The 25,994-nt window shown below is 43.4% G+C and overlaps 1 protein-coding gene across 5 annotated transcripts in view; it reads left to right on the top strand.

Moving 5' to 3' along the window:
- The window catches only part of SLC13A2 (solute carrier family 13 member 2), an 84,653-nt gene that overhangs the window by 32,783 nt on the left and 25,876 nt on the right, over positions 1-25,994 (top strand). For all 5 annotated transcript variants that reach the window (XM_056559110.1, XM_056559109.1, XM_056559108.1 and 2 more), the window contains one exon: positions 8,696-8,917. In XM_056559110.1, the coding sequence (XP_056415085.1) occupies positions 8,696-8,917 (222 nt within the window). The remainder of the gene's footprint in view (positions 1-8,695; positions 8,918-25,994) is intronic.

Raw genomic sequence — 25,994 nt, 5'->3', positions numbered from 1 at the left:
ACACTGTGACCCCGCATCACACCGGGTTGGTCCCGGCTGCTATTCATAGCTGGGACCCTGGGCTAACAGCACTAACAGCTAACGCAGCATCGATCGTTGTGCCGCGTGCAGTTAACCCTTCAGACGCGGCGATCAAAGTTGACTGCCGCGTCTGAAAGTGAAAGTAAACGCTTCCCGGCAGCTCAGTCGGGCTGATTGGGACATCGAGATAAAATCAAGCGGAGGTCCCCTTATCTGTCTCTGCGGCATCCGATAGGGGTTTGATTGCTCCAAGCCTAAGCTACAGGCTTGAGCAATCGAGCCCCTATCTCGCTGATCCATGCAAAGCTTTGAGATCAGTGTGTGCAGTGCAGTAGGTCCCAATGGGAGCTATAGCCCTGCAAAAAAAAGTGAAAAAAAAGTTAACAAAGGTCATTTAACCCCTTTCCTAATAAAAATTTGAATCAAACCCCTTTTCCCATAAAAGAAAAAGACTGTGTAAATAAAAATAAACATATGTGGGAGATGTCCGAACTATAAAAATATATCGTTAATTAAATCGCACGGTCAATGGCGTAAGCGCCAAAAAAAATTGTGACGGGCGACAGTAACATTATTTTGTGACGGGCGATAGTAACAGGAGAAATAGTGCATGCACTATTTCTTCCGTTCATTCACCTGTCACAAAGTTAGGGATTTTCTAATGCCCGATTTTTATGACGGACATTCATTACAGATGAATTTTTATAGTGTGAAAGGGGCCTAAGGGGACCTCCAGCCGTCCTCTCAGCTGATGAACAGCTCATCTCACTTTCTTCTTCATCCAAACCAGAACATCATGATGATTTCTTCCAACCCCATTATAAAAACTACACCCCCCAAAGTATTCAAAATGACATTCAGTAAGCATTTTAACCCTTTAGGGGTTTCACACGAATAGCAGCAAAGTGAAGGAGAAAATTCACAATCTTCATTTTTTACACTCGCATGTTCTTGTAGACCCAATGTTTGAATTTTTACAAGGTGTAAAAGGACAAAAAATTTACTGGTATTTGTAGCGCAATTTCTCTCGAGTAAGCACATACCTCATATGTCTATGTTAAGTTTTCGGCGGGTGCAGTAGAGGGCTCAGAATGGAAGGAGCGACAAGGGGATTTTGGAGAGTACGTTTTTCTGAAATGGTTTTTGGGGGGCATGTTGCATTTAGGAAGCCCTAATGGTGCCAGAACAGCAAAAAAAAAAAAAAAACACATGGCATACCATTTTGGAAACTAGACCCCTCGGGGAATGTAACATGGGATAAAGTGAGCCTTTATACCCCACAGGTGTTTCACGACTTTTGCAAATGTAAAAAAAAAATAATAATTTTTTACCTAAAATGCTTGTTTTCCCAAAAATCTTACATTTTTAAAAAGGGTAATAGCAGAAAATACCCCTAAAAATTTGAAGCCCAATTTCTCCCGATTCAGAAAACACCCCATATGGGGCGGAAAAGTGCTCTGCTGGCACACTACAGGTCTCGGAAGAGAAGGAGTCACATTTGGCTTTTTGAAAGCAAATTTTGCTCTGGGGGCATGCCGCATTTAGGAAGCCCCTATGGTGCCAGGACAGCAAAAAAAAAAACACATGGCATACCATTTTGGAAACTAGACCCCTCGGGGAACGTAACAAGGGGTTAAGTGAACCTTTATACCCCACAGTTGTTTCACGACTTTTGCATATGTAAAAAAAAAAATTTTTTACCTAAAATGCTTGTTTTCCCAAAAATTTTGCATTTTTAAAAAGGGTAAAAGCAGAAAATACCCCCCAAAATTTGTAACACAATTTCTCCCGAGTACGGCGATACCCCATATGTGACCCTAAACTGTTGCCTTGGAATACGACAGGGCTCCAAAGTGAGAGCGCTATGCGCATTTGAGGCCTAAATTAGGGACTTGCATAGGGGTGGACATAGGGGAATTTTACGCCAGTGATTCCCAAACAGGGTGCCTCCAGCTGTTGCAAAACTCCCAGCATGCCTGGACAGTCAACAGCTGTCCGACAATACTGGGAGTTGTTGTTTTGCAACAGCTGGAGGCTCCGTTTTGGAAACAGTGGCGTACCAGACACTTTCATTTTTATAGGGGAGGGGGGCTGTGTAGGGGTATGTGTATATATATTTTTATTTTATTTTTTGTTAGTGTAGTGTAGTGTTTTTGGGTACAGTCACACGGGCGGGGGTTCACAGTAGTTTCTCGCTGGTAGTTTGAGCTGCGGCAGAAAATTTGCCGCAGCTCAAACTTGCAGCCAGATACTTGCTGTAAACCTCCGCCCATGTGAGTGTACCCTGTACATTCACATTGTGGGGGGGGGGACATTCAGCTGTTGCAAAACTACAACTCCCAGCATGCGCCGACAGACTGTACATGCTGAGAGTTTTAGTTTTGCAACAGCTGTAGGCACACTGGTTATGTATCACTAAGTTTGTGACCTAACTCGGTGTTTCACAACCAGTGTGCCTCCAGCTGTTGCAAAACTACAACTCTCAGCAGTCACCGACAGCCAACGGGCATGCTGGGAGTTGTAGTTATGCAACCAGCAGATGCACCACTACAACTCCCAGCATGCACTTTAGCTGTTTGTGCAAGCTGGGAGTTGTAGTTATACAACAGCTGAAGGTACACTTTTCCATAGAAAAAATGTGCCTCCAGCTGTTGCAAAACCATAAGTCCCAGCATGCCCATAAGGGAATGCTGGGAGTTGTGGTGGTCTGCCTCCTGCTGTTGCATAACTACAGCTCCCAGCATGCCCTTTCTGCATGCTGGGAGCTGTTGCTAAGCAACAGCAGGAGGCTGTCACTCACCTCCAACGATCCACGCCGGAAAGTCAGTCCCTCGTCGTCGCCGCCGCCGCTGCTCCTGGGGCCCCAATCCCAACATTGACGCCGGGGATCGGGGTCCCCAGCACCTGGGGTGCACGTCCCGCACCCGCTCACGTCCTCCGGAAGAGGGACGGAGCAGGTTGCAGGAGTGACACCCACAGCAGGCGCCCTGATTTGTCGGCCGGTAATCCGGCTGACGAATCAAGGCGATCCTGAGGTGGCACCAGTCAGAGACGGCCCCGATCTGCCAGTGGTTCCGGGACTCCGGGTCACTGGAGACCCGATTGACCCAGAATCGCCGCAGATCGCTGGACTGAGTTGTCCAGTGATCTGCGGCCATCGCCGACATGGGGGGGCATAATGACCCCCCTGGGCGATATGCCAGGATGCCTGCTGAACGATTTCAGCAGGCATCCGGCTCCGGTCCCCAACCGGCTAGCGGTGGGGACCGGAATTCCCACGGGCGTATGGATACGCTCTATGTCCTGAAGAGGTTAAGTGAGCATCATTTATTTTATTTCTTAACTCTGTCTATACCTATGGGGAAGAGGGGGGGGGGGGGGGTAACTCTGCCTATACCTATGGGGAAAAGAGGGGGGGTAACTCTGCCTATACCTATGGGAAAGGGGGGTAAATCTGCCAATGGGTTAACTCTGCCTATACCTATACCAATGGGGAAGGGGGGGGGGCTCTGCTTCCTATACCTAAGGAGAAAGAGGGTTAACTCTGTTCCTATACCTATTGGGAAGGGGGTTAACTCTGCTGCCTATAACTATGGGGAAGAGGGGTTAAGTCTGCTGCCTATACCTATGGGGAAGGGCGGGGGGCTAACTCTGCTGCCTATACCTTTGGGGAAGGGTGGTTAACTCTGCTGTCTATACCTACAGGGAAGGGGGGGTAATTCTGCTGCCTATACCTACAGGGAAGGGGGAGTTAACTCTGTTGCCTATACCTACAGGGACGGGGGGTTGTTAACTCTGCTGCCTATACCTACGGGGAAAGGGGGGCAACCTAACTTTATACCTGGATGCTTAACTACTTACCTACATACCAGGCTATCTAACTAGCTACATACCCAGCTACCTACCTATATTACATACCTGGCGGCCTAACTACCTAGCTAGGTAATGAAAATAAAAAGAGAGGGACCCTGCCTCGTGTAGACCAGATGGGATAAAGAGTGAACAGCACCAGCCTTATAGATGGCCACTCACCTTATGGCAGATATTCAGCGCTTATGGCCCCTAAATAGGGGTAAATCATATTGCTGGCAGAAATGAACTGCAAAGCCCAATAGGTTGCAGGAGTGGATGATACAATCCTGTCAGTGAAGAGAGGGAAGGAAGCAAAAGGATTAATGCATCAGGCGCTGTTCAGGATTACAGCTGGAAATAAGTATGTCCAAAGCAAATGTCGCATTAAAGTACCATCAGGCACTATGTTTATGCAGTTCAGTAACTAATGACATGTTTCAGAGATACAGCCCTCCTTCCTCAGATCGGCATATACAATATTAAACAAGCAGCATATTTATAAGGAAGAAAATGGGTACCAGGTTAAAGTGGGTGGGGTTAACCTCTCCCACATCAAACATGCAACAGCCCCATAAAACATAATAAAAACAAACATGAACCACAATGTATTAAAAAAACGAGCAATGGGCACCTATATAACATATGTAATATATGCACAAATTAAAAGTTCATGGTAATGACTGTAAGTCACAACATGCCGTTCACTCCATGAACCGGCAGTACTGTGTGGGAGAGAGGCTGACTGATAACCTATGTAAATAAACAAATGACGTTCAACTATGATGCAGGAACGAGGCTCAATGAATAGGATAACAACATAAGCGGCCGTAGTATTTGGCTGTCAAGGACGTGATCGTAAGATCAGCTGTCAATCTGGAGGTGTAAAACACATATTAGTCTGGGCGCTCATATACAGAACATTTGCAGGGTAATGCTGAATATGTGCTTAGCTGAGCCCGTATTCGGCTGTCATCTGGCTTGATGCAGAGCACATCGCTGCGCTCTGTTTTGATCAGGGACCTCGGAACGCCGCTGGCCAATCAGCACATGTAGCAGAAGGCAGGGAAGAAGATGATAACCATGGAAAGGCCGTTTTAGATAAAGTATCAGGGATATATATGTGATAATATATGTAATATTAGGAATAAGAAAGGCAAATTGCTTGACAAAAAATAAAAATAAAGTAGGGAAGTGCTTAATGGCATTAGAAATATAAACTAAAATAATTGAGTACACATTTAACCAAGGAATAGTATATAGTTAGTGTATTATCTGATTTCAGTGGAGTGGTAACCTTGGGGCTTAAAAGTAGATATATAAGAACAAATAATAAATTTATTATATAAACACATATCCATTACATCTAAATAAATACATAGATATAAATATGTAAAATGATATTACGGGCCAATATAATAAATATAGTATAATATTTAAAAAAATAACATACTACAGTACACGTTCAATAAGTTCATTAAGACCGTATGGCATCAGAGTGCGCAGCTTGTAGATCCAAAAATTCTCTCTTCTTTTCAAGGAAAAGAAATGATGGGGATCCTCCTTGGATATTCCCTCTATGGGTGTAATAGTAATACACTTAAAGTCAGAGTTGTGGACTTCAATTAGGTGTCGGGAAACACTATGGAGTCTAAAACCTAGATTAGTGTGGCTCCTGTGTCTGTTTAATCTGTCCCTTAAGCACTGTTCATGCGACCAACATACTGAAGGCCGCAGGGAAAGCAGAGCAAATATATCATAAATCTGGAATTACAATTAAGAAAGGATTTTATTGGAAAGGATTCTTTGATGACATTAGATGTAAAATCTTTAGTTTTATTAGTGATGCTGTCAAAACATTTGCATCTTGAGGTACCACATTTGAAGCTTGCAGTTGTGTCTAAGAATGTCGTTGTTGGTCATTTGTGGGCCTTTAGTTTGCTCAGAGCTATATTCCTCAAAGAGCGGTTACCCCTGAATGTTACACCTGGCCTAGGAGGTAATAGTTTGTTTACAAAAGGATCCTGTATTAAAATTGGCCAATGTTTAATAAGAATCTTTCTGATATCCCTATTTTCCCTACAGAAGCTGGTGATAAAATTGATAGACCAGTCTTTGGTATCAGTAGGCTGATTCCCTTGCTTGGTGGCGCTTCTACGTTTCCCTGGTTGTAAACATTAATTCTGGGATAGTTTGTTCGCTCTTTCATAAGAGGTATTAAAGGGGTACTCCGGTGGAAAACTTTTTTTTTTTAACTGAACTGGTGCCAGAAAGTTACAAAACAGATTTGCAAATTACTTCTATTAAAAAATCTTAATCCTTTCAGTACTTTTAAGCAGCTGTTTGCTACAGATGAAAATCTTTATTTTTTAAATTTCTTTTTTGTGTTTTCCATAGTGCTTTCTTTGCTGGCACCTGATGCCTGTATCAGGAACTGTCCAGAGCAGGAGAAAATCCCCATAGCAAACCTATGTTGCTCTGGACAGTTCCTGACACGGACAGAGGACGGACTGTGGACAACACAAAGAAATTCAAAAATTTCTGAATTTCCTCTGTAGCATACAGCTACTAAAATGTATTAAAAGTATTAAGATTTATTAATAAAAGTCATTTACAAATCTGTTTAACTTTCTGGCACTAGTTCATTTAAAAAAAAAAAAAAAAAAGTTTTCCACCGGAGTACCCCTTTAATGAGTTTCCTAGGATATTTTTTAGCACAGAACCTATCCTTCAGAATTTGACTTTGTTCCTGGAAATCTGTTTTTGTAGTGCAATTTCGCCTGATGCGCTTAAACTGGCAAATGGCACATTGGTAATCCATTTTTTATAGTGTGCGCTCGTAAAATCTAGATAGCTATTGCTATCTACAGCCTTAAAAAAAGTTTTGGCAATAATTTATTAGACTCATTATGAAACACTATTACATCTAAAAATTCGGCATTGTTCTTAAAAACTGTAAAATTTAAACTCCATTTATTGGTGTTAAGATACGATAAAAACTGGTTCAGTTGATTCAAGCTACCACTCCACATGAAAATATGTCATCAATAAATCGTTTTAAAAAAAGGCAGTGATTAAAAAGTGAGTGGGGATAAATAATTTGTTGCTCAAAAAGGCCCACAAATAGATTGGCAAAACTGGGCGCCACCTTCGACCCCATCGCTGTGCCAGTGTGCTCTGAATATATCTGCTGAATAAATTCAAAGTATAAATTTTAAACCTTTACAATAAATTAATTTTGAGCCACGGCATCTCTTTGTCTTGTTCTAAAAAATTTGATATTGCACTAATTCCAAGATCGTGATCAATTACAGTGCAGAGGGATGATATATCACTAGCAAGTCGTCATTCCATGGTACTTCAATAATGTTGAAGTAATAAAATCGGTAGTATCCCGCAGATGAGATTTAAGGTTAAGAACATACTTCTGCAAAAGTAAATCTATGTATTGTGCTAGATTAGCGGATAATGAATTAATCCCCGTAACAATGGGTCAACCTGGAGGATTTGTTTAGGTCCTTATGGACTTTGGGCAAAAATAGAACAACGGTAGTGCGGGTTCATCCACAATGATATAATCTTTCTCAGCTTTATCAAAAACTCCATTAGAAAAGGCCTCCAAAACCAAAGTTCTTTTTTATATATTTCTTTGGGATTGAATGATAGGGGTGCATAGTATGTGGTATCTGACAGTAGTCTCAGAGCTTCTTAAATACAGCTATAATAGTCCATTATTACGATTCCGCCCCCCTTGTTGGCAGGGCGGATTACAATATTGGTGTTATTAGAAAGGTTATTTAGAGCTTTTCTTTCCTTAGTTGTCATGTTAGAAGAGTAATATGAATTAGTTTTAGTTACATTATCAAGTTCAATAAAGCTGCCTTTTGCATGGGTAGGAAAAAAGTTACGACTTAGGACGTAAAAATGTGGGAATTTGTGGTGGATCAAGTGCGGTGTTGTAAGTGTCCAAAGCGTTCAAAGGTGGTGCCCAGTTTTGCCAATCTCTTTGTGGGCCTTTTTTAACAACAAATTATTTATCCCCATCTGCTTTTTAATCACTGCATTTTTTTCAAACGATTTATCGATGACATTTTTTTTGTGGGGATTGGTAGCTTGGATCAACTGAACCAGTTTTTATTGCATCTTAACACCAATAAATGAGGTTTAAATTTTACTCAATCAGTTTTTAAGAACAATGTCGAATTTTTAGATGTAATAGTGTTTCATAATGAGTCTAATAAATTATTAACAAAAACTTTTTTTAAGGTCGTAGATAGCAATAGCCATCTAGATTTTACGAGCGCACACTATAAAATATGGATTACCAATGTGCCATTTGGCCAGGCGAAATTGCACAACGCAAAAGGATTTCCAGGAACAAAATCAAATTCTGAAGGATAGGTTCCGCGCTAAAAAATATCCTAGGAAACTCATTAATGGCTCTTATGAATGACTGAACAAACTATCCCAGAATGAATGTTTACAACCAGGGAAACATAAAAGCGCCACTTAAAAAGGGAATCAGCCACCAGCTTCTGTAGAGAAAATAGGGATATAAAAAGATTCTTATTAAACATATACTGTATCTCTTACAGAACAAGGTGATGACACATTTATTACCTCCCCGTGTAAAATCGACTGTTCCCCAGGGTGCTGGGAGCGCTATCTGCAGCGATCAGCTAACTGCTGAGTGTCCATATTCTGAAATGGGATTTACTATGATTAGACAAACTCTGTCAGACCACGAACCTCAAATGTTCTCCAAAGAAAGAAGAATCTTTGTATAAAATATCAGCTCAACCTGTGTGATCTGTTTTCCTTCTAGATTCAAGAAGAACTTTGGCTGTGGTGTAAGTCCTGAACAAAAAGAAAAAGAGAAAAGAGCATACAAAGTCATTTCTTCTGAGCACAAGAACCTTGGACCTATGAGCTTTGCAGAAATCTGTGTTTTGGTTCTGTTTATCTTGCTGGTTATTCTGTGGTTTTCGAGGGATCCAGGTTTCATGCCAGGCTGGGCAACAATCAGCTTTAACAAAGGCAAAAAAGAGTAAGTTTGTGTGCAGGTTATCTGATTCACATAACCATTTTCATCACTGAACTAATAGATGTCATATATATATACGATATATACGATACATATATATCAAAATCAATGCGGCACTACTTAACCACAGATGCGTGGTGCAAGTGCCCCGACCAGATCACAGTCCATCCAATAGAAGAAAAATGGTGCAGCACTCCAAAAGAATGTAGAAAATACAGTGAATTTATTCCATCATGTCCCAAAAAACAAGTAATGTTTCTGCTCCTCAATGGAGCTTTTTTCAAGCAAGAAAAAAGCTCCATTGAGGAGCTGAAACATTGCTTGTTTTTTGGGACATGATGAAATAAATTAACTGTATTTTCAAAATTTTTGGGAGTGCTGCGCCATTTTTCTTCTCTCTCTCTCTCTCTCTCTCTCTCTCTCTCTCTCTCTCTCTCTCTCTCTATATATATATATATATATATATATATATATCTGTATGTTTTAAAGGAAATATGCAGCAGAATATACTTATCCCCTATCTATAGGATAGGGGATAAGTGTCTGATGGCGATCTCCTGTATGGGGCCACAGCTGTGTCGCAGCACTCCCATGCAGGAGGTGTGGCATCCATGTACAGTGCCTTGTGAAAGTATTCGTCCCCCTTCAACTTTTCGACCTTTTGCCACATTTCAGGCTTCAAACATAAAGATATCAAACTGTAATTTTTTGTGAAGAATAAACAAGAAGTGGGACACAATCATGAAGTGGAATGAAATTTATTGGATATTTCAAACTTTGTTAACAAATAAAAAGCTGAAAAATTGGGCGTGCAAAATTATTCAGCCCCTTTACTTTCAGTGTAGCAAACTCTCTCCAGAATTTCAGTGAGGATCTCTTAATCCCTTAAGGACCATTTTGTCCCTTAAGGACATTTTCGTTTTTTGCTCCTTGCCTTTAAAAAATCACAACTCTTTCAAATTTACACCTAAAAATCCATATGATGGCTTATTTTTTGCGCCACCAATTCTACTTTGTAATGACGTCATTCATTTTGCCCAAAAATCTATGGTGAAGCGGGAAAAAAAATCATTGTGCGACAAAATTGAAAAAAAAAACGCTGTTTTGTAACTTTTGGGGGCTTCCGTTTCTACGTAGTACATTTTTCGGTAAAAATGACACCTGATATGTATTCTGTAGGTCCATACGATTAAAATGATACCCTACTTATATAGGTTTGATTTTGTCGGACTTCTGGAAAAAATCATAACTACATGCAGGAAAATGAATACGTTTAAAATTGTCATCTTCTGACCCCTATAACTTTTTTATTTTTCAGTGTATGGGGCGGTATGAGGGCTAATTTTTGGCGCCGTGATCTGAAGTTTTTAACGGTACCATTTTTGCATTGATAGGACTTATTGATCACTTTTTATTCATTTTTAAATTATATAAAAAGTGACCAAAAATGCACTATTTTGGACTTTGGAATTTTTTTGCGCGCACGCCATTGACCGAGCGGTTTAATTAATGATATATTTTTATAATTCGGACATTTCCGCACGCGGTGATACCACATATGTTTATTTTTATTTTTATTTACACTGTTTTTTTTTTTTATTGGAAAAGGGGGGTGATTCAAACTTTTAATAGGGGAGGAGTTAAATGATCTTTATTCACTTTTTTTTCCACTTTTTTTTTGCAGTGTTATAGGTCCCATAGGGACCTATAACTTCACACACTGATCTTCTATGTTGATCACTGGTTTCTCATAAGAAACCAGTGATCAACAATTCTCCCGCATGACTGCTCATGCCTGGATCTCAGGCACTGAGCAATCATTCGGCAATCGGACAGCGAGGAGGCAGGAAGGGGCCCTCCTGCTGTCCTGTCAGCTGTTCGGGATGCCGCGATTAGCCGCGGCTATCCCGAACAGCCCGACTGAGCTAGTCGGGAACTTTCGCTTTCACTTTTAGCCGCGCGGCTCAGCTCTGAGCGCGCGGCTAAAGGGTTAATAGCGCGCGGCGCCGCGATCGGCGCTGCGCGCTATTAGAGGCGGGTCCCGGCTTCACTATGACGCCGGGCCCGCTGTAACCCCTGTACTCTGTAACCCCGCGTTATATCAGAAGAGCAGGACCAAGGACGTACCGGTACGTCCTTGGTCCTTAAGGGGTTAATGATCCAATGTTGGCCTAAATGAATAATGATGATAAATAGAATCTACCTGTGTGTAATCAAGTCTCCATATAAATGCACCTGCACTGTGATAGTCTCAGAGGTCCGTTTAAAGCGCAGAGAGCATCATGAAGAACAAGGAACACACCAGGCAGGTCCGAGATAATGTTGTGGAGAAGTTTAAAGCCAGATTTGAATACAAAAAGATTTCCCAAGCTTTAAACATCCCAAGGAGCACTGTGCAAGTGATACTATTGAAATTGAAGGAGTATCAGAGCACTGCAAATCTACGAAGACTTGGCCAACCCTCTAAACTTTCAGCTCATACAAGGAGAAGACTGATCAGAAATGCAGCCAAGGGGCACATGATCACTCTGGATGAACTGCAGAGATCTACAGCTGAGGTGGGAGACAACAATCAGTTGTATACTGCACAAATCTGGCCTTTATGGAAGAGTGGCAAGAAGAAAGCCATTTCATAAAGATATCCATAAAAAGTGTTGTTTAAAGTTTATCACAAGCCACCTGGGAGACACACCAAACATGTGGAAGAAGGTGCTCTGGTCAGATGAAACCAAAATCAAACTTTTTGGCAACAATGCTAAATGTTATTTTTGGCATAAAAGCAACACAGCTCATCAACCTGAACACACCATTCCCACTGTCAAACATGGTGGTGGCAGCATCATGGTTTGGGCCTGCTTTTCTTCAGCATGGACAGGGAAGATGGTTACAATTGATGGGAAGATGGATAGAGCCAAATATAGGACCATTCTGGAAGAAAACCTGATGGAGTCTGCAAAAGGCCTGAGACTGGGACGGAGATTTGTCTTCCAACAAGACAATGATCCAAAACAAAGCAAAATCTACAATGGAATGGTTTACAAATAAACATATCCAGGTGTTAGAATGGCCAAGTCAAAGTCCAGACCTGAATCCAATCGAGAATCTGTGGAAAGAACTGAAAACTGCTGTTCACAAACGCTCTCCATTCAACCTCACTGAGCTCGAGCTGTTTTGCAAGAAATGGGCAAAAATTTCAGTCTCTCGATGTACAAAACTGATAGAGACATACCCCAAGCGACTTTACAGCTGTAATCGCAGCAAAAGGTGTCACTACAAAGTATTAACTTTTTTTTTTTTCATTTCAAAAGGTTTTTTCATTAAACAACAACAAATACAAAGTATTAACTTAAGGGGGCTGAATAATTTTGCACGCCCTATTTTTCAGTTTTTTATTTGTTAAAAAAGTTTGAAATATCCAATAAATTTCGTTCCACTTCATGATTGTGTCCCACTTTTTGTTTATTCTTCACAAAAAATAACAGTATTATATTATATCTTTATGTTTGAAGCCTGAAATGTGGCAAAAGGTCGAAAAGTTCAAGGGGCCAAATACTTTCACAAGGCACCATATTTCTATGGGAGAGGTGAGGAGATAGCTGCATGGGGAGGTAGCGTACCGTCCCCAATGCTCCACATGCCTGATACTCTACGCACATTAGCCTGCCTCCCAGCGGTCGGACCCCCCGCGATCAGACACTTATAAGTGTTTTTTTGCCGCAGATCTTCTATAAAGTTTACTTCCCCTGTGTCTGTTCTTGCTTTTCACAAAAAAGTAAGGTTTTCTCCATGGATTATAACATTGATGGCTTAGCCATATGAACAGGTAGTTGTGCCTACATGCAAAATTAAAGGGGTACTCCGCCCCTAGACATCTTATCGCCTATCAAAAGGATAGGGGATAAGATGTTTGATCGGGGGGTCCTGCTGCTGGGGACACCCGCAATCTCGGCTGCGGAACCCAAGACATACGGTGCATGGAGCGATGTCATGATGTCACGCCCACGCCCCGTTTGTGATGTCACGCCCCCTCAATGCAAATCTATGGGAGGGCTGTGATGGCTGTCAGGCCCCCTCCCTTAGACTTGCATGTCACGAGCCGTGATGTCACGAACCTCCAGCGCTGCACCCGATGCTCTAAGCAAATGCTGGGTGCAGCAGGCAGATCACAGGGGTCCCCAGCGTCAGGACCAACGCGATCTATCATCTTATCCCTTATCCTTTGGATAGAGGATAGGATGTCTATGGGTGGAGTACCCCTTTAAGTGTGCACAGGCTCTTTGTTGTGCAGACTGGCAGGGATCTCATAGGTTGGATTACTAACTGATAGATAATTGATGGCTTATACTAGACATACACATGTAAGCAGAGTCATCTTGAACCCTGATGCATTAAGATATTTTTATTGTACTCCTGAAGTTGAGATAAATGACCCTGACACATTACACAAACAAATCTTTATCTATACATATAGCTAATGGTTAATATAAAATACACTGCACTAGTTGGTGCTTTAAAGACTTGTGAAGGGTGCTTGTCTTCAGTGTTTGACAGTATTAATTCATTTCAGAATCCCATTTATCTTACGGGGTCATTTTTATGCCACCTAAACCACATGCCATTAGGATGGTCCCCAGTGGCATCTACCTGCCTACTTGTCCTAAAGAGGTTATTCAACATACCTGCCAGACAGTAATGAACATGCTTACCAAGGATTCATGCTTTTGTTTGTGGTAAATGGTCTTGTCCCAAGTCCTCCATAATGCTGCTGGCTTGTTTGTGTGAACTTGCTATTTCCTGATTTTGTTCCCTCCCTCCAACTACAATCCCAGAATAGGTAAGAGGGGACTTATTTATGCATGCTGTGCTTGAAACTACACTCCCTGTAGCCCTGTGGAGAATGATTTATCTGCCACCCAGCGGGCGCTATACCTAGAGATGAGCGAACTTTTAAAAAATTCGATTCTGCCGATTTGCCGAATTTTCCGAAAAAGTTTGTTTCGATACAATTTTTTTTGTGACGAATCTATATTAAAATAGGCTATTTCTAGCCTACAGACAGACCAATAGGGGTATAGAACCCTTTGCTGTGTTCTAAAACGCATATGGAGTGTGCTGGGGTAGTGAAATAATGCTGTTATTCAGAATAACATGCAGATTACCAGCATCACTTTTAGAATCACTGCCGCAGAGCAGCACAATGACAGAGCCTGGTGGTGGCATCAGTGTGAGGAGACCATATAGTGGCTGAATGACACAGCTTGGAGGTGTTGGCAGCATGAGGAGACCATATAGTGGCTGAATGGTACAGTGTGGAGGTGTTGGCAGCATGAGGACACCATATAGTGGCTGAATGACACAGCTTGGATGAGGCTGAAGCATGAGGACACCATATAGTGGATGAATGACAAAGCTTGGAGGTGTTGGCAGCATGAGGACACCATATAGTGGCTGAATGACACAGCGTGGAGGTGTTGGCAGCAAGAGGAGACAATATAGTGGCTGAATGGCACAGCGTGGAGGTGTTGGCAGCATGAGGAGACCATTTAGTGGCTGAATGACACAGCGTGGAGGTGTTGGCAACATGAGGACACCATATAGTGGCTGAATGACACAGCATGGAGGTGTTGGCAGCATGAGGAGACCATATAGTGACTGAATGACACAGCGTGGAGGTGTGGGCAGCATGAGGACCATATAGTGGCTGAATGACAAAGCGTGGAGGTGTTGGCAGCATGATGACGCCATATAGTGACTGAATGACACAGCGTGGAGGTGTTGGCAGCATGAGGAGACCATATAGTGGCTGAATGACACAGCGTGGAGGTGTTGGCAGCATGAGGAGACCATATAGTGGCTGAATGACACACAGCGTGGAGGTGTTGGCAGCATGAGTAGGCACTAGGCCTTCACAATCCCTAAGATTAAAAGATGAATTTAGAAATGTAAACCGAACATTTTGGATAGCGGGTGCTACCTATGATAAATTTTGAATTTCCCAGACCCAGGCCCTGCAGCGGCATCAGTAAACCATATATTGCCTGAATGACACAGCCTGGAGTTGGCTGATGCACGAGTACACACCAGGTCTTCACAATCCCTAAAATAAAACACAACAATTTTTGAAGAAGATTTTGGATAGCGGGTGCTACCTATGATAAAATTTTAATTTCCCAGACCAAGGCCCAGCAGCGGCATCAGTAAACCATATATTGCCTGAATGACACAGCCTGGAGTTGGCTGATGCACGAGTACACACCAGGGCTTCACAATCCCCCCCAAAAAACACAACAATTTTTGAAGACGATTTTGGATAGCGGGTGCTACCTATTATAAAATTTGAATTTCCCAGACCCAGGCCCAGCAGCGGCATCAGTAAACCATATATTGCCTGAATGACACAGCCTGGAGTTGGTTGGTGCACGAGTACACAGCAGGGCTTCACAATCCCCCCCAAAAAAACACAACAACTTTTGAAATTTTTGAAGAAGATTTTATATAGCGTGTGCTACCTATGAGAAAATTTTAATTTCCTAGACCCAGGCCCAGCAGCGGCATCAGTAAACCATATGTTGCCTGAATGACCCAGCCTGGAGTTGGCTAATGCATGAGTACACACCAGGTCTTCACAATCCCTAAAATAAAATACAACAATTTTAGAAATCTTTTAAGAAGATTTTGGATAGCGGGTGCTACCTGTGATAAAATTTTAATTTCCCAGACCCAGGCCCAGCAGCGGCATCAGTAAACCATATATTGCCTGAATGACACAGCCTGGAGTTGGCTGATGCATGAGGAGACCATTGAAATGTCTGATTTTTTTATTTGAAATTTAAACCAAAGTTTGAGTGTCCGGGACCCCAGCGTGTGAGTAGAAAGGACCAAATCCAACAAGCCCCCACAGGGCTCATGTGGCCGTGAGATGTAGGCGCAACGTCTCCATTGCCCTGACTGGCCATTGTTTCCAAGACTTTTCGCCAAGGCAAACCATGTGAAGAACAGCGCCGTGCCATGCACACATGGTATGCTGAAGGGCCACTGAGACTTGACCGGGCAGTGGAGGCTTAGGACACAGTGGAGGATGTGGAGGCGGAGTCACACACTGTCACAGGACCAACGGGCTGACAGAGGGGAGCAGGAAGCAGCATGAGTACATAAGAGGGGTTCACGACCCCTAAAATTAAAAGGTGAACTTTGAAATCTCTATTGAAGATGCATGTTAGGTAGTGCTACCATCCAAAAATTTAAGGCCCAAGCCCAGAAGCATCAGTAAGCCAAGTAATTCCTGAAAGACACAGGCGCAGGCATCAGCAGTATACCCGAGGGTTTCATAACCCCTTTACATTGCAAGATCAATGTTGAAATTTCAATTAAGCTAGTGCTAAATATCACAAAATTTGAGGGCCAAGGCCAGAAGCAGCATTAAGTAAATTGGTTCCGGAAAAAAACAGTCAGGAAAAGGCAACTGCAGTACACCGGGAGATTTAATAAGCAATAAGATTGAAATATCAATTAATTTGAGGATTTTAATTATTTAACTCAAGATCACCTGATAGCAGATTATAGACTATACGGTGTCTGAATGCCACATCCTTGAGGTGGCTGAAGCAATGGGAAGCCACTATGGCTTTAGACACTCTCATTAAAGGGGATAACAGTGTTGAGTCACATGACACAGCAGTCAGCTGTAGCCCAGTTCCATTAATTAAAGGCTTGCACAAAATTGAGATTCCCACAATAAAGAATAGACTGAACAAAAAAAGGCTAACTTCAGTGTTTATTAAAAGGTGTACTAGAAGAATTCAATAGTTCTCTCAGTCAGAAGAAAATATTAAAGTTGTTTTAGGTATGTTGTCTGACGAAATACCTTTGTGTTAGGACAAGTGCAAATCCAAGAGTCCAGAAGACTCTATAATACATGACGGTGGACCACAAAAAGACATTCTTCTCTAAAGTAATGTGTTCTGACATAAAGAAACAGAGTTCATCCCTCACCGTGTTATTTTGGGAAAATTTTAATAAAAAAATCACACACAACAAGCGTTCCATGGTGTAATGGTGAGTACTCTGGAAAATTCAAGTTTACTTCTGAGAAAATTATCAGAACATTTGAAAAAAACAGAACCCAAGAGGGTTTCATAAACCCATACATTGCACCATATATTTTGAAATTTTACTTAAGCATGTATGTATCTATTGCAAAAATCCAAAAATTTAAGGCCCAAAGCCCAGAAGCATCAGTAATCTAAGTAGTTCCTGAAAGACACAGTCAGGAGCAGGCATCAGCAGTACACAAGAAGATTTCATAACACCTAAGATTAAAAGATCAATGTTGAAATCTCAATTAAGCATGTATGTAAGCTAGTGCAAAACATTCAAATTTAAGGCCCAAGCCCAGAAGCATCAATGACCCAAGTAGTTCCTGAAACACACAGTCAGGAGCAGGCATCAGCAGTACACAAGAGGGTTTCATAACCCCTTACATTGCAAGATCAATGTTGAAATTTGCATTAAGCATGTATTTAGCTACTGCTAAACATCCAAAAATTAAAAAGGCCCAAGGCCCGAAGCATCAGTGAGGCAAGTGGTTCCTGAAAGAGACACAGGATGAGTCAGGAGCAGGCATTCGCAGTACCCAAGAGGGTTTCATAACCCCTTACATTTAAAGATCAATGTTGAAATTCGCATTAAGCATGTATTTAGCTATTGCTAAACTTCCAAAAATTAAAGGCACAAGGCCAGAAGCATCAGTGAGGCATGTCGTTCCTGAAAGAGACACAGGATGAGTCAGGAGCAGGCATTCGCAGTACCCAAGAGGGTTTCATAACCCCTTACATTTAAAGATCAATGTTGAAATTTGCATTAAGCATGTATTTAGCTACTGCTAAACATTCAAAAATTAAAGGCCCAAGGCCCGAAGCATCCGTGAGGCAAGTAGTTCCTGAAAGACACAGGATGAGTCAGGAGCAGGCATTCGCAGTACCCAAGAGGGTTTCATAACCCTAATTGATAACCCAAGAGGGTTTCATAACCATAATTGTGAAGTGTTGGTGTAGCAGTATGGTCAATCTACTCTGAGGCATCTGGCATTGGTGGCTGGAAATCCTGGCTGATGCATCCCAGATTCATCTTCACAAAGGTCAGTCTCTCCACATTTTTCGTGGACCGACGAATTCGCCTTGGGTTGACTATGGCCCCAACCGCACTAAACACCCGCTCTGATGGCATACTACTGGCCAGGCAGGACAGCTTTTCCAGCGCAAACTCTGCTAGTTGCGGCCATAAATGAAGTTTGGCTGCCCAGAAATCCAGCGGATCTTCAATGTTTGTTGGCATGGCCACTTCAAGGTATGCCACCACCTGCTGGTTAAGGTCCTGCTCCATGTCTACCTGCTGCTGATGAGTTGCTTCACTATGCGGGTAAAGAAAGCTACTCATCAGCGACTGTAGGCTCAGGCTGCTGCTGATGGAGCTGGTACTGCTCCTGCCACCCCTCCCCTCCCAGCAGCCATGGCAGTGGAAGGTGAGCGCAGAGGACCCCCGAGTCAGACCTGCGAGTGGATGGACCATGTCGCCGATAGGCATCGGCCAACTGACTACGTAGGATCTCTCTGTAGTTGGTCAGTTTGTCCTCCCTCTCAGTGGGTGTAAAAAAGGACCCCATTCTGGGACGGTAATGAGGGTCCAATAAGGTGGAGAGTCAGAAATCATCCCGCTGACGAATTTTGACAATTCGGGGGTCACTACGCAAGGAGCTGAGCATGCATTGTGCCATTTGCGCCAGTGACTCGGAGGGACTACCTGCCTCCATCTCCACTGCATACTGCCACAATGTGTCTGGGTCCTCTGTCTCGCCCTCCTCATAACCCTCTAGCTCCTCTGTCTGCTCCTGCTCCTCCTCTCCTAGTCCGATGACTAGAAACACCGGCCATTTCATCTCATCCAACCTAAACTGTGTTCCACTCTGCCCCTCATTCTCCTCCTCCAGTTCAGCCCCCAAAGGGCTCATGTAGCCTTGAGATGTAGGTGCAACGTCTCCATTGCCGTGACCAGCCATCATTTCAATCATTTGTTGTAGGAATTGTAGGAGTTGAATTACGTCGTTCATGCCATAATCCAGGCGATTTACAAATAATGTGGCTTCCTCTAAGGGCCTCAGCAAATGGCAGGTGTCACGTATGAGCTGCCACTGGTTCACATTGAAGTTACAAAGGGGAGTACTCCTATCTGCTTGGATCATCAAGAAATCGGTGATGGCTTTTCTTTGTTCATATAGTCTGTCCAACATATGGAGGGTAGAATTCCAATGTGTGGCAACGTCACAAATAAGACTATGGTGTGGGATACCGTTCTGATGCTGCAGCTCAAAGAGGGTCTGCTTTGCGGTGTACGAGTGGCTGAAGTGCTTGCACAGTTTCCTTACCATTGTCAGGATGTTTTGCAAATGGGGTGAAGACTTCAGGAAGTGCTTGACAACCAGATTCAACATGTGTGCCTTGTAGGGCGCATGTTTCACTCTTCCTTGTCACAGCGCGGACACGATGTTCTTCCCGTTGTCGGTCACCATGGTTCCCATTTCCAGATTTTGTGGAGTAAGCCATACTCGGATTTCTTGACGAATGCATTTTTGCAGTTCCACCCCTGTGTGACTCCGTTTGCCAAGGTAAACCATGTGAAGAACAGCTTGACACCGCCGTGCCTTACACACATGGTACGATGAAGGGCCACCGAGATTTGTACGTGCAGTGGAGGCCAAGGACACGGTGGAGGATGAGGAGGCGGAGTCACACACTGTCACAGGACCAACTGCCTGAGAGCAAGAGGGTGGAGGTGGAAGCGGTGTGACCTGTCCAAGTTGCTGTTGTGGCTGTGCAGGAACCACATTTGCCCAGTGGGCCATAAAAGACAAGTATTGTCCCTGCCTGTACTTACAGCTCCACACGTCGGCGCTGCCGAGCACTTTTGAACACACCGACAAGGACTGGCCCACCTTCTCTTGTTCAAACTCATGCAGGGCTGGTACTGCCTTATTCGCAAAGAAATGACGGGTTGGGACTCTCCACCTCGGCTCAGCGCAAGCCATCAATTCTCTGAAAGGTGCAGAGTCCACCACTTGAAAAGGGCAGCCTTGAAAAGGGACCAGCCGGTGAGTACTATTGTTTGGACTTTCACAGTATGTACGGCCTTGACAGATTAACAGGTACAAAATGGTACACTACTTGGATGTACGTATGCGGTATGCACTGATGAGGGCAGAAAAATGCGCTACAATGAGCCTAAAAACTCTGTAATTTTTGTAAAACACCAGCGGGTCTGTACTATTGTTTTGACTTTCACAGTATGTAGGCCCTTGACAGATTAACGGGTACAAAATGGTACACTACTTGGATGTACGTATGCGGTATGCACTGATGAGGGCAGAAAAATACGCTACAATACGCAGAAAAAAATCTGTATTTTTGTAAAACACCAGCCGGTGAGTACTATTGTTTGTACTTTCACAGTATGTAGGCCCTTGACAGATTAACAGGTACAAAATGGTACAATACTTGGATGTATGTATGCAGTATGCACTGATGAGGGCAGAAAAATGAGCTACAATGAGCCTTCAAACTCTGTAATTTTTGTAAAACACCAGCCAGTGAGTACTATTGTTTGGATTTTCACAGTATGTAGGCCCTTGACAGATTAACAGGTACAAAATGGTACACTACTTAGATGTATGTATGCGGTATGCACTGATGAGGGCAAAAAAATGTGCAACAATACGCAGAAAAACATCTGTATTTTTGTAAAACACCAGCCTGTGAGTACTATTTTTTGGACTTTCACAATATGTAGGCCCTTGATAGATTAACAGGTACAAAATGGTACACTACTTGGATGTACGTATGCGGTATGCACTGATGAGGGCAGAAAAATGTGCAACAATACGCAGAAAAAATCTGTATTTTTGTAAAACACCAGCAGGTGATAACTTTTGCCAGGACTTTCCCTGTATCTAGACTTGTTACAGATACAAAATAGTTGACTGCTTGTATGTAGGTATGTGGTATGCAGGTATGAGGGAAGACAAATGCACTACAGTCCGCTGAAAAAACGTATTTGTGAACAGCAGCAGGACACAACAGTGCAGCCCCACAAAAAAAAAAAACTAAACAGTGATTAAACCCTAAATTGCACTCTGTCACAGATTGTTAAGAATGGTGAGCACTGGTTTTAATACAGTCTACACACAATTCTAAGCAGCAGATGATTTGAGGAGCAAATAAAGCACAGAATTGCACTGGAAAATAAGGTGATAAGATGGTTCATAAAGTTCAGGCAGCTTGTTGGTATGTATGAGGCACCGAAAAGCTATGTACCCTTCTCTGATGAAATGCTCAATAACGTGAATAGGAGGTTTATATATCGTAAGATCCTTCTCAGTGAGAACACCAAAGCACTGCACTCCTGTCTGTCTGCAATGCTGATGTGACTAGCAGTTGCCAGTGGCAGTGGCGTTGCTAGGGGTTGGTGTCACCCGGTGCGGTAGAAAATGGTGTCACCATCATACCTCCCCCCTCCCCCCAGTAAGTTTTTAGCCTGTTGTGACAGACATCACTGTTGTAGCGCATTGTGAGAAATTCCAGTATAATAATCAGATATACCAGTTGCCACAGAATGGGAAAGTGTTAAAGAAGTTTTCACCATTTAAATATACAGCTCCCAGAATTACTTAAAGGGGTACTCCACTGGAAAACATTTACTTTTATATCAACTGGTGCCAGAAAGTTAAACAGATTTTTAAATTACTTCTATTTAAAATCTTATTACTTGCAGTACTTATAAGCTGGTGTATGCTCCACAGGAAGTTGTGTAGTTCTTTCCAATCTGACCACAGTGCTATTTGCTGACACCTCTGTCCATGTCAGGAACTGTCCAGAGCAGGATAGGTTTGCTATGGGGATTTGCTCCTACTATGGACAGTTCTTGACATGGACAGAGGTGTCAGCACAGAGCACTGTGGTCAGACAGAAAAGAAATTAAAAAAGAAAATAACTTCCTGTGAATCGCTTATACAGTAGCTAATAAGTACTGGAAGGATTAAGATTTTTAAATAGAAGTAATTTACAAATCTGTTTAACTTTGTAGCACCAGTTGATTAAAAAAAAATGTTTTCCAGTAGAGTACCCCTTTGAGCAGTGGTGAGGTTATGCTGGGAGTTGTAGTTTCACTGACCATAACTGTAGAACTGACAAGCGACTACAGCTCTGATAGGACATAGAGAGGAGAATGTACAATGATATCAGTGACTACAGGTGACGTCTTCTCTATAGTGAGGAGAATACACAATGATATCAGTGACTACAGGTGACGTCTTCTCTATAGTGAGGAGAATACACAATGATATCAGTGACTACAGGTGACGTCTTCTCTATAGTGAGGAGAATACACAATGATATCAGTGACTACAGGTGACATCTTCTCTATAGTGAGGAGAATACACAATGATATCCGACTACAGGTGATGTCTTCTCTATAGTGAGGAGAATACACAATGATATCAGTGACTACAGGTGACGTCTTCTCTATAGTGAGGAGAATGTACAAAGATATCAGTGACTACAGGTGACATCTTCTCTATAGTGAGGGGAATACACAATGATATCAGTGACTACAGGTGACCTCTTCTCTATAGTGAAGAGAATACACAATGATATCAGTGACTACAGGTGACGTCTTCTCTATAGTGAGGAGAATACACAATGATATCAGTGACTACAGGTGACGTCTTCTCTATAGTGAGGGGAATACACAATGATATCAGTGACTACAGGTGACCTCTTCTCTATAGTGAGGAGAATACACAATGATATCAGTGACTACAGGTGACGTCTTCTCTATAGTGAGGAGAATGTACAATGATATCAGTGACTACAGGTGACGTCTTCTCTATAGTGAGGACAATACACAATGATATCAGTGACTACAGGTGACGTCTTCTCTATAGTCTTCCCTTATCTAATTCAGATGGTACATACCGCCTGGTCCAGCTAAATCTTCTGTCTGTAGAATGTGACGCCCAGACGTCTCCTCACTATGTCAGCGGATTCTCATCCTCTATATGAAAACAATTATTATTATAAACCTGCCAGACACTGTATCCTCTAAATATAATACTACTATACACTATACTCTTTGATTATAAACCTTCCATACACCATACCTGTCACGATGCCGGCTGGCAGGAGGTGGATCCTCTGTGCCAGAGAGGGATTGGCGTGGACCGTGCTAGTGGACCGGTTCTAAGTCACTACTGGTTTTCACCAGAGCCCGCCGCAAAGCGGGATGGTCTTGCTGCGGCGGTAGTGACCAGGTCGTATCCACTAGCAACGGCTCAACCTCTCTGACTGCTGAAGATAGGCGCGGTACAAGGGAGTAGACAGAAGCAAGGTCGGACGTAGCAGAAGGTCGGGGCAGGCAGCAAGGATCGTAGTCAGGGGCAACGGCAGGAGGTCTGGAACACAGGCTAGGAACACACAAGGAAACGCTTTCACTGGCACAATGGCAACAAGATCCGGCGAGGGAGTGCAGGGGAAGTGAGGTATAAATAGGGAGTGCACAGGTGAACACACTAATTAGAACCACTGCGCCAATCAGCGGCGCAGTGGCCCTTTAAATCGCAGAGACCCGGCGCGCGCGCGCCCCAGGGAGCGGGGCCGCGCGCGCCGGGACAGGACCGACGGAGAGCGAGTCAGGTACGGGAGCCGGGGTGCGCATCGCGAGCGGGCGCCACCCGCATCGCGAATCGCATCCCGGCTGGAGGCGGTATCGCAGCGCACCGGATCAGTGGATCTGACCGGAGCGCTGCAGTAGCGAGAGTGTAGCGAGCGCTCCGGGGAGGAGCGGGGACCCGGAGCGCTCGGCGTAACAGTACCCCCCCCCTTGGGTCTCCCCCTCTTCTTAGAGCCTGAGAACCTGAGGAGCAGACTTTTGTCTAGGATATTGTCCTCAGGTTTCCAGGATCTCTCTTCAGGACCACAACCCTCCCAATCGACTAAAAAAAAAGTTTTCCCTCTGACCTTCTTGGAGGCCAGTATCTCCTTAACGGAGAAGATGTCCGAGGAGCCGGAAACAGGAGTGGGAGAAACAAGTTTGGGAGAGAAACGGTTGATGATGAGTGGTTTAAGAAGAGAAACGTGAAAGGCATTAGGAATACGAAGAGAAGGAGGAAGAAGAAGTTTGTAAGAGACAGGATTAATCTGGCACAAAATTTTGAAAGGACCAAGATAGCGTGGTCCCAATTTGTAGCTAGGGACACGGAAGCGGACATATTTAGCGGAGAGCCATACCTTGTCTCCAGGAGAAAAAATGGGGGGAGCTCTTCTTTTTTTATCAGCAAACTTCTTCATGCGTGATGAAGCCTGTAAGAGAGAATTTTGGGTCTCTTTCCATATGGTGGAAAGATCACGAGATATTTCATCCACAGCGGGCAAACCAGAGGGCAAGGGAGTAGGGAGGGGGGGAAGAGGGTGACGGCCGTACACCACGAAAAATGGGGATTTGGAGGAAGATTCAGAGATTCTGAAGTTATACGAGAATTCGGCCCATGGTAGAAGATCTGCCCAGTCATCCTGGCGGGAGGAAACAAAATGCCGTAAATAATCACCCAAGACCTGGTTAATTCTTTCTACTTGCCCATTGGATTGAGGATGATATGCAGAAGAAAAGTTTAATTTAATCTTGAGTTGTTTACAGAGAGCCCTCCAGAATTTTGACACGAATTGGACGCCTCTATCCGAGACGATCTGCGTGGGCAACCCATGAAGACGAAAAATGTGTACAAAAAATTGTTTTGCCAACTGAGGCGCTGAAGGAAGACCAGGAAGAGGGATGAAATGTGCCATTTTGGAGAATCGATCAACGACCACCCAAACAACAGTGTTGCCACGGGATGGGGGTAAGTCTGTAATAAAGTCCATACCAATCAGAGACCAAGGCTGTTCGGGGACAGGCAGAGGATGAAGAAGACCAGCGGGCTTCTGGCGAGGAGTCTTATCCCGGGCACAGACAGTGCAGGCTCGCACAAAATCCACGACATCCGTCTCCAGAGTCGGCCACCAATAGAAACGAGAGATGAGTTGCACGGATTTCTTGATGCCCGCATGACCTGCGAGATGGGAGGAGTGACCCCATTTGAGGATTCCGAGGCGTTGGCGTGGAGAGACTAGTGTTGAGCGGCATAGGCCATATTCGAATTCGCGAATATTCGCGAATATATGGACGAATATTGGTCATATATTCGCGAATATTCGCATATTCATTATGCCCTAGTTTAATTTTCGCATATGCGAATATTCGTGTATGCGAAAATTCGCGAATGCGAAAATTAACACAAGTGAATATTGGCATATGCAAAATTAACATGTGCGAAGATTCGCATATGCGAAAATTAGATATGCTAATTTTCGCATATGCGAATTTTCGCACGCCAGTCTCACATAGTAGTATTACAGTCTTCTTTACACCACACAAGCTGGAAGCAGAGAGGGATGATCACTGTGATGTGTACTGTGAAGAAAAAAAAAAAAAAAAAAAAAAAACAATATTCGTAATTACGAATATATAGCGCTATATTCGCGAAATTCGCGAATTCGCGAATATGCGATATTCGCGAATAATATTCGAATTGCGAATATTCGCGAGCAACACTAGGAGAGACGAAGGTCTTCCCTGGAGGAGTTTGCCTGATGGAGGCTGGAGAAGTGGAGATCAGGCAGTCAGGAGGAATGATGTGTTGCGGAGAGAGCTCTACTTCCGAGGCATCCGAGGAACGAGAGAGAGCATCGGCCCTAATGTTCTTATCGGCAGGCCGAAAGTGAATTTCAAAATTAAATCGGGCAAAGAACAGAGACCACCTGGCCTGGCGAGGATTCAGCCATTGGGCAGACTGGAGATAGGAGAGGTTCTTGTGATCGGTGTAAATAATAACTGGAAATCTTGATCCCTCCAGCAGATGCCTCCATTCCTCAAGTGCTAATTTAATGGCTAGAAGCTCTCGATCCCCGATGGAGTAGTTCCTCTCCGCCGGAGAGAAGGT

The sequence above is a fragment of the Hyla sarda genome, chromosome 2 (assembly GCF_029499605.1).
Source record: "Hyla sarda isolate aHylSar1 chromosome 2, aHylSar1.hap1, whole genome shotgun sequence".
Lineage (NCBI taxonomy): Eukaryota > Metazoa > Chordata > Amphibia > Anura > Hylidae > Hyla > Hyla sarda.
Note: the sequence above shows the minus strand (reverse complement) of the source record. Positions and strands in the feature narration are given on the sequence as shown.